Source organism: Maylandia zebra, linkage group LG18, assembly GCF_041146795.1.
Source record: "Maylandia zebra isolate NMK-2024a linkage group LG18, Mzebra_GT3a, whole genome shotgun sequence".
Taxonomy (NCBI): domain Eukaryota; kingdom Metazoa; phylum Chordata; class Actinopteri; order Cichliformes; family Cichlidae; genus Maylandia; species Maylandia zebra.
The window spans coordinates 30,203,236-30,216,966 of record NC_135184.1 but is presented as its reverse complement, the minus strand read 5'-3'; the positions used below and the strand labels follow the sequence as shown (position 1 = coordinate 30,216,966).

At 41.2% G+C, this 13,731-nt stretch overlaps 1 protein-coding gene across 1 annotated transcript in view; it reads left to right on the top strand.

Moving 5' to 3' along the window:
- Positions 1–13,184, top strand: part of LOC101475102 (E3 ubiquitin-protein ligase MARCHF6) — a 23,379-nt gene extending 10,195 nt beyond the window's left edge. The window contains exons 11-26 of the mRNA XM_004565304.6: positions 1–51; positions 144–224; positions 718–786; positions 930–1,004; positions 1,233–1,367; positions 1,456–1,575; positions 3,260–3,360; positions 3,988–4,125; positions 4,339–4,531; positions 4,617–4,686; positions 5,126–5,307; positions 5,416–5,550; positions 5,834–5,923; positions 6,091–6,223; positions 9,218–9,353; positions 10,188–13,184. The exon at positions 1–51 is cut by the window's left edge and continues 8 nt beyond it. Of these exons, the coding sequence (XP_004565361.2) occupies positions 1–51; positions 144–224; positions 718–786; positions 930–1,004; positions 1,233–1,367; positions 1,456–1,575; positions 3,260–3,360; positions 3,988–4,125; positions 4,339–4,531; positions 4,617–4,686; positions 5,126–5,307; positions 5,416–5,550; positions 5,834–5,923; positions 6,091–6,223; positions 9,218–9,353; positions 10,188–10,266 (1,788 nt within the window). The 3' untranslated portion in view covers positions 10,267–13,184. The remainder of the gene's footprint in view (positions 52–143; positions 225–717; positions 787–929; positions 1,005–1,232; positions 1,368–1,455; positions 1,576–3,259; positions 3,361–3,987; positions 4,126–4,338; positions 4,532–4,616; positions 4,687–5,125; positions 5,308–5,415; positions 5,551–5,833; positions 5,924–6,090; positions 6,224–9,217; positions 9,354–10,187) is intronic.
- Positions 13,185–13,731: the final 547 nt, after the last annotated feature.

Sequence of the window (13,731 nt, the reverse complement as noted above, 5' to 3'; positions counted from 1 at the left end):
CCATATCACATTGGTCACTTCTCAGTGGTTGGACTTGGTTTTGAAGACTATGTAAGTGCTTAGGACACACGTGTACACTTAGAACACTGTACTGTACCATGAGTTTGACCTACACTAATGGAATTTCTTGTGTTTGGTTGTAGCTCAAAGCCTCACACTTTCACGGCCTTATCACCACCATACTGGGGTACATCCTCCTGGCTGGAGTCCTTATTGTCTGCCATGTATCCTTGACCTAATACAAGTATTTGAATCTTACACACTAAGAGTGTAGTTGATTTATCACTTGGTAATGTTTGCTACAAGGACAATTTGTCCAGTTTTTATTAAATATTTTTGCTATAAGTTCTTAACTTATCCACTTATTTAAATCCTCATCAAATGTATTGTCCTATAACATGAATATAATCTAACTTCTACATACTATAGGGTAACTACAAATCCTGATGAACGTCGTATATTTTTGGATATATGCGACCTAAAATGGGGAGGTGGGGGGGGTATTATTTAGCTACAGTAGGACTTCTGTGAATATCAGGAGAGGTTTTTGGTCTTAAGGCCATCTTTTAAGCACAGTCCTAAAAAACCTTAAGAGAAACTATTGATCATCTTTAGCTTGAAGCTGTTTGTATCTCAGATGAGGCTTTGTTTCATAGTGCTGATTAAGAAGTGCAGGTTGTCAAACTTTCTGTGAGTCCTTAACTGCCCCTCTTTTAGGCCCTGGCTTCATTAGTGAAGTTCCAGAGGTCCAGACGCCTGCTGGGTGTCTGCTACATTGTTGTCAAGGTAAAATAGAGCGCTGCAGCACTCTGTGTTGGTTTTTGTTTTCTGTTTGTCTAAATAGCAAAGCTTTCAGCTGAAACAATAATTAGTGAAATTATGATTACTTGTAAACGGAAGCTAAATTGCAAGTGTTTTCTATGTTGCAGGTGTCCCTACTGGTTGCCATGGAGATAGGCTTGTTCCCACTTATTTGCGGCTGGTGGCTCGACATTTGTTCACTGGTAAGACAAACATGCAGAGTTAGCTCAGCTCATCCTGTTGATACAGTCGCATGCTGGCTTTTAATGACTAGCCAAACACACTGATTGCATCACAATGACGGCATGTGCAGCAACTTGATCAAGAAGGAAAAACAATGTTAAATTGTGAAATGCTCAGAATGCTACAATTCCTAAAAACTGCTTTATAGCTGGTCACATTTTAAACACCTTTGTCTTCATCTATTGAAGGAGATGTTTGATGCCACTCTGAAGGACAGGGAGCAGAGCTTTGACTCTGCTCCTGGCACCACCATGTTCCTCCACTGGCTGGTCGGTATGGTCTACGTCTTCTACTTTGCCTCCTTCATCCTTTTGCTCAGAGAGGCAAGTGGATTGTTACGGACAGTGACATGGAAAACTCTCAAACAATGTTTTCTGAAAAAATTAGAGATTTCCCTCATGCTGTGTGCAGGTGCTCCGGCCAGGTGTGCTGTGGTTCTTGAGGAACCTGAACGATCCAGACTTTAACCCAGTCCAAGAGATGATCCACCTGCCCATCTATAGACACCTGCGGAGGTTCATACTCTCTGTGGTCAGTCAAACATTCTCCAGTTTACATTTAACCTGAAGCGTGACTGAACACCAACCAATCGCAGCAGATGGCCCCGCCCCTCCTGAGCCTGGTTCTGCTGGAGGTTTCTTCCTGTTAAAAGGGAGTTTTTCCTTCCCACTGTTGCCAAAGTGCTTGCTTATAGCGGGTCATATGATTCTTGGGTTTTTCTCTGTATTATTGTAGGGTCTGCTTTATAATATAAAGCGCCTTGAGGCGACTGTTGTGATTTGGCGCTATTTAAATTGAATTGAACAATAATCAGATTTACATTTAGTCTCTGAAAAAAGAAGAAATGTGTATGAGCGCATATACAAGCATAGGAATGGCTAGATAAATATTTGCTGTAGGGAAATGAAAACAAAGTGCTTTGTACATTTTTTTTTTTTTTTTTTTTTAAGTTTTTGAGATTTCTGCCTCCCTGCCATCTTAATACTGTGAAGTTGAGTGGACTCTTGTTTGTTGGACAATATGTTATTTTAACATCACCCCTCTGAACACACAGATTACATGGAAAAATAGCCAACATCAGAGGTGTTATTTTTAACCCATGTCTATTCTGTCAGTTGACATTGTACTTATCAGAAGCAACTCTGTCTCTCTCCATCTGTTTTTGAATATTCACTTTTCTTTACTGCCACAGCTCTGATGCACACACAGATGCATTCAGTTCAGCTCTTTAGATCAATTTCAGCCCAATTCCTGTCAGACTAATTCATTCAAGTTAGCAGATTGTTTCTTTTCTCAGTGCTTTGAGCAAATTAAATTTGGATTTATTTCCGTTGCATTTATGGAAATAAATATTCTCTTGATCTGCACAAATAAACCAGCCATTCAAAGTTTTCAAACCTTTCAGGGTTTAGGAAGTGTAGCAATTTAAAAAAAAAAAAACCCCCCAAAAAAAAACAAAAAAAAAACAAAAAACGATACAAGGTTGATTATTTCCACTATTTCACATACAGGTTTATTCCAGAAAAGCATAACTAATGCAGCGATGAAGCTGTGGCATACTTCTTGGCTTTACCTCAAAGAGGATAATCTTTTTACTGAGATGACGCAGACCGGGCATTGCTTACTACAGCATCATATTAATTCTAATGACACTTTTAATGAACGTGTATAGACACATACACCTGGTTATGACACACAACATGACTTCATTTATAGAGAGCTGCTCTTCTTTTACTGTTAGCACACATCAACTTGTTAAAATATTAGGAAAGTGTGTGGCGTAGCAGGCACTTAGTTATCGGAGCACATTTTGTAAGCTGCTAATGTCGTGTAAACATGTCAGGCAGTGTTGTACATGGTAGTCCTGACATTTTTCTCTGTGTAGGAATTGTACAAATTAGTAAGAGACTCACAGGAACTGAGATTCATTATTTTTGAGTTTAAAGTGTAGTCTGTTGAATGCCTGACTTTTAAATCTGTTTACTGTATCCATTAATCTCAACACTCCTAATGTTTGGTTGAACTGACCCGGCAATCAAACTGTCATAAGATGTTTTCTCATAAGACATTTGTACACACTTGAATGCCCTTTTTTCTTTCTTTTTTTTCTTTTTTCTTTTTTTTTGTTAAATGATCCATCATCCATTCTGAAATTTGATGATTTAATGCTGTTGTTGACTTACATATGTATATCTGTGTGTGTGCACATTTTCAGGTGGTGTTTGGCTCCATTGTTCTCCTGATGCTTTGGCTTCCTATAAGAATCATCAAGCTGCTGTTCCCAAACTTTCTTCCCTACAATGTCATGCTTTATAGGTACAGAGTAAACATTTGAAATTCTGAAAACTATTGATGACCCCAAACTGCAGAGTTTACGTTTGGTTTTTTTTTTGGTTTTTTTTGTTTTTTTTCCTAAGTCACTGTAAAAAGACCCCTGGGTGCTACTTGCAGTCAGTCAACAATGTTCTGTTCTGCATACCAAATATTCTAACAGCTAAATGTTATTACAATAACGCTTTTGATCTGATAAATGTCATTGTTTTAAATGTCTGTGAAGGTTCTCAGTCATCCAGGTCATCGTTTAAAATGTACTGTGATGACTGTAGTCTAATCATAATGGATACGATAATGAGTCGGTCTGAATTGAGGAGCAGTGTCTAGTTTTCATGTTATGTTAGACGTCTGTGATGAAAACTGTAGAGTTTAGTTATAACTGCAGTTCCTATTTTGATTAACTATATTAAAGAAACCGTATAATCCAGTTACATTTTCAAGAACATGATTTGGGATCTAGCGCTTGACATAATTTAAAATACACATTATCTTTGTCTTTAAAGCACTTAAACTGTGGAAATGGGAAATCTGTAGAAAATGAACTGCTCAAAGGTCGTGATGTGTACATTGTGACGTGAAACGAGTTTGGTTTGTGTTCTTCCTCTGCAGTGACGCCCCGGTCAGTGAGCTGTCGTTGGAGCTGCTGCTGCTTCAGGTGGTTCTGCCAGCACTGTTGGAGCAGGGCCACACTCGCCAGTGGCTCAAGCGCCTCATCCACGCCTGGACATTCACAGCTGGATATGTGCTGTAGGCTGGAGATGCACACACTCGCACACACTGCCAATTTAAATCTGAAGCATTTAAGCACCAATTTGACTTTTTATGATGACCTTTGGCTGTGGTAATTTGGAGAAATGAAACAACGAGACGTACAAAGAGACCACGGTGTGTGTTAGTTTTTGTCTTCAGTCTCATACACTGTAATAAAAGACTGCATTTGCTCAAATGGCTCTCCCACAGTGATCTTCACTCCTACCTGCTGGGAGACCATGAAGAAGATGACAACCAACAAAATAACCATCCTGGTCGCGTTAACAACAACCGGATCCCGGGCCTCGGGGAAGGGCTTCACGCTGCCCATCAGGCCATTCTGCAGCAGGGTGGCCCCGTTGGTTTCCAGCCGTACCACCGGCCCATCAACTTCCCCATGAAGGTGGGTGCTCATCTCAAGAGTCCTGTCACTTTTGAAGCCTCTGCTCATATTGAATGTTAACCATTTTGTGTTTCCTCTTGTTCAGATCATTCTGTTGGTTGTCTTCATGTGTGTCACACTGTTATTAGCAAGTCTGATCTGCCTCACACTGCCAGGTAAGATGCAAGCAGGCAAATTATCTCGTGTACATCAGCGGTCCCCAACCTCTTTTACGCCACGGACCAGTTTATGCCCAACAATATTTTCATGGACCGGCCTTTAAGGTGTCGCGGATAAATACAACAAAATAAAACTAGTACCGTTATCGAAAAAAAGGTTTATTCATAACACACGTGAGAAGACCCAGGAAAACAGAGTAAACGATAACAAAATAACGCTGAAAACCGATTTAAAAACCCTGAAAACTATACATTTCACACCTGAGCCTCAACTCTCGCGGCCCGGTACCAAACGACTCGCGTACCGGTCCGAGGCCCGGTGGTTGGGGACCGCTGGTGTACATGATGTCTCCTGGCCCTAGCTTTCAGCTAGTCGTTTTTTGTTTTTTTTGTTTTTCTTTTTCCCCCCCTCCACCTTCTCCTCCTTCTCTCTCAGTGTTCGTGGGTCGTTGGTTGATGTCCTTTTGGATGGGCAGCGCCATGGTTCATGAGCTGTACACAGCAGCCAGCGGTCTATATGTCTGCTGGCTGTCCATTCGAGCTGCCACGGTGTTGCTGTCTTGGATGCCACAGGGACGGACAGTCATCATGCTCAAAGTCCACGAGTGGACGCTCATGGTAATGTGGATTTCTGTCCCACCGACTGCAAATATATCATTTCTCAGCTGTTCTGTGGCAAGTTGTATTCTGATTTATGGATTGGGTGTGATGTCCTGATGGGAACAGATCCTTAAGACGGTGGTGGTAGCCCTGCTGTTAGCTGCGGTAATTCCTCTGCTGTTGGGTCTGCTGTTTGAGCTGGTCATTGTTGCTCCTCTCAGAGTGCCACTAGTCCAGACGCCTCTCTTCTACCCCTGGCAGGTAGGAACACTTACCTAAGAAAATGTGAATAAATTTCTAAATGGTGAACTAAATTGTTACTTCTTGGATTTAGTTACTGCATTATTTTTATTCTTCTCAACCATTTTATTTTCTTGTTAATGCTGCTTGTGATGTTAAATGAATTGATCTAATCACAGCAACAAATCAACACCTTGTGTCCGTTTTGAGGATGTTGGCATGTCAACATTAGAAGCATTCACGTGATGATATTTTGCGATGGTGTCTTTGTGTCCTGGTTATGTACTGACTCTTTGTGTGACAGGACTGGGCGTTGGGTGTGCTTCATGCTAAAATCATCGCTGCTATAACACTGATGGGCCCTCAATGGTGGCTTAAAACCGTTATTGAGCAGGTCAGTCTTGCATTCTTCAAAGTTGCAGTCAAAATAACGAATAAACACTTAAACAATGCAGATGAGAAATGTGCAAAAATGTCAGTATCATCAAACTGATAAAATCCTGTTTTCCCACACGGGAATGAAGGAACTAATCTCCCTCTCTCCCTCCTTCCTTCCTGCAGGTGTATGCTAACGGCATCAGAAATATTGACCTCCATTTCATTGTGCGTAGGCTGGCTGCCCCAGTCATCTGTGTGTTGCTGCTATGTCTCTGTTTGCCCTACACAGTCTCTAAAGGTGTTACACCACTGTTAGGTATGTTGCTTGAAATGTCTGTCTTTCAGGGATGTATGGATATTCTTGTACCTTAGTGTACACAACAAAGATCACTTTTTAGTGTTTAGAGGACTGATTTCTGGTGTATTCATGTTTCTGGTAAAGTTTTCCTTCTGTAATTGGAATAGGAGATGGCCTAATGGGGGGGGGGGGAATTATACCCCCTCTCTAAGATTTTAATATCAATTGTGTTGGGAGACTGCAAGATGGTGTGTGTGGTGAGAATCTACTACACAAATGTGTTCAAAGGAAGTGGTTCATGATGAATAAAGTGTGAAACTCAGTGAATTGAAGAAAGTAAACAGGAGCATTGCATTGAGAATGAGGTGACACAGGAAAAGGCTTATAGTGAGTTATGTCAAGCTGGACACTAAGGAAAGAGAAAAGCACTTGCATCGACTGGCTAGTCAAAGGGAGCAAGCTAGATTGATCAAGCAGCAGGTCAGGATAATTCGGGATGCAGATGGAAAGAGTACAAAGAGAGGGAGACCAAAACCACTGGAGGGTTTATTTAAAAAAAAAAAAAAACACACAATCTTGGAGAATGAGAGGAACCCTGAAGAATGGAGACTTGTCCTGATTTTTTTTTTTTTTTTTCCCAAGAACAAGGCTGATGTGCACAACTGTAGTAACTAAAGAGGAATCAAGTTGATAAGCCACACTGTGAGGCTGTGGGAAAGAGATGCTGAAGCTGGGTTAAGAAGCAGGAGTTCAATTCAATTTTATTTATATAGCGCCAAATCACAACATAAGTCGCTTCATAGATACAGAGAAAAACCCAACAATCATATGACCCCCTATGAGCAAGCACTTTGGCAACAGTGGGAAGGAAAAAACTCCCTTTTAACAGGAAGAAACCTCCGGCAGAACCAGGCTCAGGGAGGGGCGGCCATCTGCTGCGACCAGTTGGGGTGAGAGAAGGAAGACAGGATAAAAGACATGCTGTGGAAGTATGGCTTCATGCTGAGAAAGAGCATTACAGGTGTGGTGTTTGCTTTGAAAGGGGGACTGGCTAGTCGACTGGGCGATCGTGGCTCAAGAGTTGGGAGTTCGCCTTGTAATCGGAAGGTTGCCGGTTCGAGCCCCAGCTTGGACAGTCTCGGTCGTTGTGTCCTTGGGCAAGACACTTCACCCGTTGCCTACTGGTGGTGGTCAGAGGGCCCGGTGGCGCCAGTGTCCGGCAGCCTCGCCTCTGTCAGTGCGCCCCAGGGTGGCTGTGGCTACAATGTAGCTGCCATCACCAGTGTGTGAATGGGTGGATGACTGGATATGTAAAGCGGTTTGGGGTCCTTAGGGACTAGTAAAGCGCTATATAAATACAGGCCATTTACCATTTGAAAGTGTTGCTGGAGAAGTACAGAGAAGGTCAGAAGTTACACTGTGTCTTTGTGCATTCAGAGAAAGCATACGATAAGGTGCCAAGAGAGGAACTGTGGGAGTGCCTCAGGGTGGTGCAGTACATGAGGACAGCAATTCAGTGGTAGATTTGAGGGACTATTTTTGCAGACAACATTGCGATCTGTACTGAGAGTAGGGAACAGGTGGAGGGAGAGAGGTACAAAATGCATAGAAGGTGAAAATGTGAAGGTAGAAGATTTCAGAATAACTGAAGTCAATACAAAGCAATGGACGGTGCAGAACACTGCAGGCAGGGTGGAGAGGGTGCAGACGAATGTGAGGGGTGATTTGTGACAGAAGGATGGCAGGAAGAGTGAAAGGGAGACCTGCTGTAACAGGGGGTGTCAAACTCCAGGCCTCGAGAGCCGGTGTCCTGCAGGTTTTAGATATCACCCTGGGTCAACACACCTGAATCAAATGATTAGTTCATTACCTGGTTTCTGGAGAACTTCAAGACATGTTGAGGAGGTCATTTAGCCATTTAAATCAGATGTGTTGGATCAAGGACACATCTAAAACCTGAAGGACACCGGCCCTTGAGGCCTGTAGTTTCCCCACACCTGTACTAGACGAAGGAATACAAGAAGAACTCATAAGTGTCATAGATGTAGTTAAGGATTCCTCCTTAACTACAGAGGGTTGGTGTGACAGATGAGGATGCTGGGTAGATGGAAGCAGAGTGGGGGCTTCTAAAGGGAATAGCCAAAACCTTTACAGTCAGTCTGTGCAGTACAGATGAACAGGTTTCTTTTTTTTATGTTTACATTATGTGGTATTTCTTATAATTCTCTGTAATACAAGAAAATGAACTTATGGCCAAATTGTGTAACTTAGACATAATTATTATTTTATGATTATTAGTAATGAACTGTCATTTTCCCTAGATATAATAGCATTTGAGATAGCAGTGATCCATAAAGTAGACCTATTATACTCATTCTTGGACTCCGCTAGAGTAGCTTTAGATGATTCACAGTTCAAGATGTACTCAGAAGTTAAAGGTCATCAGAGGGACAGCTTTAGTGTAGCCCCTCAGTTCATCCTCTAGTCTAAAATGAGCCCTTCTAACTCTTCTTTCTTTAAGGCCTCTGCCTATTACTTTTGCTGATACTGAAAATTTAGAGCAGACTGAGACTCTGCAACTTTGAGAATGAAAATAAATGTTGGTGGTTGTTGATTAAATTAGAAACTGATCAAAATTCAGGCACAGAGGCCAGGGTACCGGCAGAGCCTCACTAATTTAGACAGGGTGCATTTAAAATCTGCTTTTTATGCAAAGCCTATTAAAAGGTAGCTGTGGTTTAAACAGGGATTTCTGATGTTCACACAGACAACACATGCATTTAAACAACCTGTCAATTAAGAATTCCCAGTCCTCTCCTGGGAATAAACTGTTAGCTGTTCTCTAAGCAGCTGATTGGTTTAGTCTTTCCTCAATGTTTACTCTTGACAAATGTTAAGTGACTTGCTCTCTGGCACTTACCTCACCCTCTCTGTTATAGCCCATCAATTCCTGAAGACGACCCAAACAGCAGCTCCTGTTTCACTGCTTGTTCTCTCTCTCTCTGTATGTAGGAGTACAGCCAGAGATGCAGACACTTGTGGAGAGGAGAATCTATCCGTTCCTGCTCATGGTCTTCATCCTATTGGCCATCCTGTCGTTTCAGATACGACAGTTCAAACGCCTCTACGAACACATCAAAAATGACAAGTGAGTAGTGGTGATACTTTTTTTTTTTATATATATATTTTTTATTTTATTATATAAACTGGGGGGGGCTCTGTGTTCTAGTAGGATTCAGAGAAAATCCAGTAGCGGAACCTTGGTGTGGAAACACGATTCCATTTATGTTTGTCAAATATTGACAGGAAAAAGGTTTGGTCAGGGTCATGTTTGAATTCATTGATGCGTATTCACGCTCTGATCAGTAAAGCTGATCAGTAATTCTGAAGGAGAGAGTAGGGAGGTGTGAGCGACACAGAAGTTTATTTTCCAAGAAGACAACTTTTAAGGCCTCAGTTACATTGGCTTGGAGACTGGTTACCACTGGTAACCATAGCAACCACTGTTTACTACAGAAAAATGAACATTGGCAAGTGGTCGTGGGACATTGCTTGCTGTCGTTAGATGAAATCTGTCTCACAGGACTGCACATAAAACCTCCCTGTGATCGCTTTTGTTGTGAGCAGATTTCCGCTGTTCTGCATGCCACCTGTCTGCAAACAGTCTTACACGAACCACAAATGGAGGCCGTTGGTCTTCAAGTCAAACCTTTTACTTTAAAGTCGCCATGAAAAAAATATATTTTTATAGTGGTTCATTTTTTTTTATATTTTGCCTAAAATATTTCAACATAAAATTAAACAGTGTAAAATGTCTGCACGGCTTCCAGGGTTGTCCCTACTAGCGTGTTAGTGCAGTTGTAGCTCTGCAGTGGGAATACGAGGAAAGATCTTAGCTAGTCAGTGGTGTGCCCTTCCATGCTGCTCTTTAAATTGTTTGCAGAGCTAACAAATAAGCTAACTGTTTCCATCCCTCCTGCAGGTACCTGGTTGGACAGCGACTGGTGAACTATGAACGTAAGGCGGGCAGGAGCGTGTCCTCCTACAGCACCTCCTCATAGACTGAACCGTGCTGTGGGATCGGTGGAGCATACTCACACTAGCCCATCACCAGTAGCCACCATCAACGTATTGTGATGAAACCTCTTTTGTTTTCTTCCTGCTCGGTTGTCTGCTTCAAACGCAGACTGAAACTCGTCAACTGTCCATCCTGGTAAACGTTCATGTCCAACGCAGCTGAAGTTTTCATTTGTATTTCACTTGTTTTTAAAAGGCTTTGTGTTGAAGTCAGACTTTTTTACCTCAGACTGTGCTTCCCTTTGAGTGAATGTTGTAAAGTAGTGTCTGGGTCACTTTGTTTAGACCTGTACATAACCACAACAAGAATCCCTCTCTGTTCCTGTGTGCATCAACAAGTTTTCCTCACCTCCCTTTATCAGAATGAAGTAGTCAGTGATGAGGAGAGACATGAATGACGTAGCAATGTGATTGTATTTTTTTTTCCTTTTTTTAGTGGTTTTTATTAGATGTGTGCGTTCATATATTTTTAGTCTTGTATATTTCTTGAGTGAGCTGGTAGATGACCCTTTGAGAATTAGAAAAAATGAAAATTGCATTTCTTTATGGCCACACTCACCAAGGACGGGCTCCTGTGGTTTGTTTGTTTTTGGAGGCATGGGCCTGTAAGTTTGTAGAAGGTGAATTTGCTTCATTTTAAAAACCAGACTGATCTCCAAAGGAGAGGGTCTAAACTTGAGAATAGAAAAGTCACAGCACAGAACAAATGAGTTTTCAGGTCTCTCCATTAAATTTTAAAGGTTTTTCACACCCAAACAGCACGGGAGCACAGCAGGTGGTTGAGATAATTTCTGCAAATGCCTCCATCGATGAGCAGAGGATAACACACAGGCAAACTGTTTACACTATGGCTGCCACCGGCTGCTTTGCAAGTGACGTGACTGCATTTCTTTATGCTAAATCCCTGGACTGGGCTTTTTTACATTTACAGACCCTGCAGTCTGATTGGAAAAGGTTTCAGCAGAGAAAGTGGGACATAACTGGAGGCAAAATGTTCTTCCCAGTTTAATTTGGACTGACTGTTGTTTTTTTTTTGTTTTGTTTTTTTTAATGTTTTTGTTTTTAGTACATCACTCTTAGAGGGACTTAGAGATGACAGAGCTGGCAGTGCTGCTAATCAGCTACTCACACTAACCTGAAAATCAGCTGTATAAAATAAGAAACATGACTAATGAACTGAACTGGAAAACTCAAGCACCCCTCACACAGAGCCAGCTTGTGTCGGTGCTGTATTTACTTCCTGATTTACTTGCTCTGATTAATCATGTAATTGCTGTGACTTGCTAAGCTCAGTCAGGTCAAGACGTAGCACATCAAATCAATTTAGTTACAAGTAACACCCTAATGCTGGCTTCACATTAAACTTTTGTCTATATTTGTAGGGTAGATGGAAATGGGCTCGTTGCGTTGTCTGATGTGTTTCGTGTCTCCACTGAGAGACGGGCGCAGCTTGCCCAACTGACTGTCACTGCAGGACCTGCAAAGCAGGAATTGCTGATGGTGTATCCATAGATTCTTAGGGGTTTTTTTTTTTTGGTTTTTTTTTGGGGGGGGGGGGGTTTGCCCCATCACTGCAGTGTCCCTACAATTGTGCTCCTGTTGGTTAGTGTGCTCCTGTTGGTTAGTGTACCGCGGAGTGAGACAATTGGTTAAGGACAGTGTCGTTTGTTTACGGAAAAGTCTTCACAGCACAACTGAGGGTGTAGGGTACCAAATCTTTTAGGTTACTGAGACGAGCTTTGATGGAGCTGAGAGTTTTCTGCATCCCTGATTTAAAATGAGTTAACAAAGTAGTTTTTAGCTTAGCTGCTACTAAATATTATTAGGATTTCCAGGTGTTACTGTTGCATAGTTAACATTAAGTAGAGCAGTTTGTGGTGAAGTAAAAGAGGGGTTTGGGTTTTGTTTTTTGTTTTGTTTTTTTTGTTTGTTTTTTTTCCCCGGAACATGATAAATATGCTAGCTTCTCTGGCAGAAGAGGAGAGAACAAATGAGCTGAAACTGACCCACATTCACGTCTTCACCTGCTCACAGGTCCTTAAGGTGATTTTCAGAGGAAGAAACGGATTATTCTCTGCACTCTCATGTAAGAAATTCACTGTTAATTGAAAATAAGCCTTGAATAGCAGGAAGCTGGAAGAAGGTGGCTCGTCCTCGATTATGTAACACTAACATTCACCTGTGGTTGTTCTTGTGTCTTGCATACTTAGCATTGGCATGCATGAAATGAGCAGACTGTATCTGTAAACCAGCATAAGTACTGCAAAGAAACTGTCTTAAATAGAAATGAGAAGTTTGAATGACACCTGCATGATGCTGATTTTTGTATCTGTGAAACTAGTTTGCAATTTTACAATTTTAAGGAGTAGTTGAACATTCTTTGATGGGCTGGTTTCATGAGAACATTGATACCACAGTAAAGTCAGAGAGTAGTGAAACTGTTAGCTTTAAGTCAAATTGCAACAGACGCCACCCACTGCACCTGTAGTTAATGACTGATTAATAAATTAATTGTACAATTTTTCAGTTTCACAAACTGGAACAAGTCACAAAAATGACTTTTATGAAAAAGCCAACATGTTCCATGTAATCTCCTTGGATTTTCTTAGATCACTATACGTGTTGACTAAGTGCAGTGACGTCTGAAGATTGTAGGAGGTATTCTCATGTAACATGTGGCCTAAATGTGAAGAATCGTTTCCCCAGAGTCACATTTCACTTTCTACAAATAGCTATACTCACTGTGCATGTGGAAAAGTCATTGTCTGAGATTTGTCCTCCCACTGTCTTACTTGTGTGACCACATTGTTTGTCATGTGAAAGGAGAAATGCTGGGCAGCATAGCAGAGTTGTGATGTGTCCTATGTATTAGATCCAGAATGAAAGCAGACAATTGGGTTTTTATGCAAATGTTTTAATGTTTTGCACCTTGTACCACACTTTGCAATCATTTCAGAATCCACTGTAACACAGTCATGCTAGCTCCATTTATTTTAGCCCCAATGAGACTGAAATGTGTCCGTATCTAACTGGCTGTATACAGTGGCTTTTACTTAAATCATAGGTTTTCCCTAACACACTGAATTATTAGTGTAATGAGTACAAACTGCTTTTCTGTCGATTGTGAATGACATCAACTTTAGTGCTTCTTTAGCTGTAGTCCTACTGCTGTGTGGAGTGCTCAACTTATATAAATATATGATGCTATAAAGTGACCTTTTTAGTCTTTGAACTGAGCTGGACACTTTGAATTTTAGTGTTGAATTTTTAGAAGAAATTATTTCTATTTTTATATGTGGAAAAAGGCAGTGGCATGTACTGTAACATAAAGATGTATACTTAAAGCTCTGATTGTTGGTTCAGTCATATGAAACATAATAAATGCTTGAAAAGATTCCTCAAGATTGCTGTTTGTTCAAGTTGTGGCCAATGTCTCCTTTAAACAAATG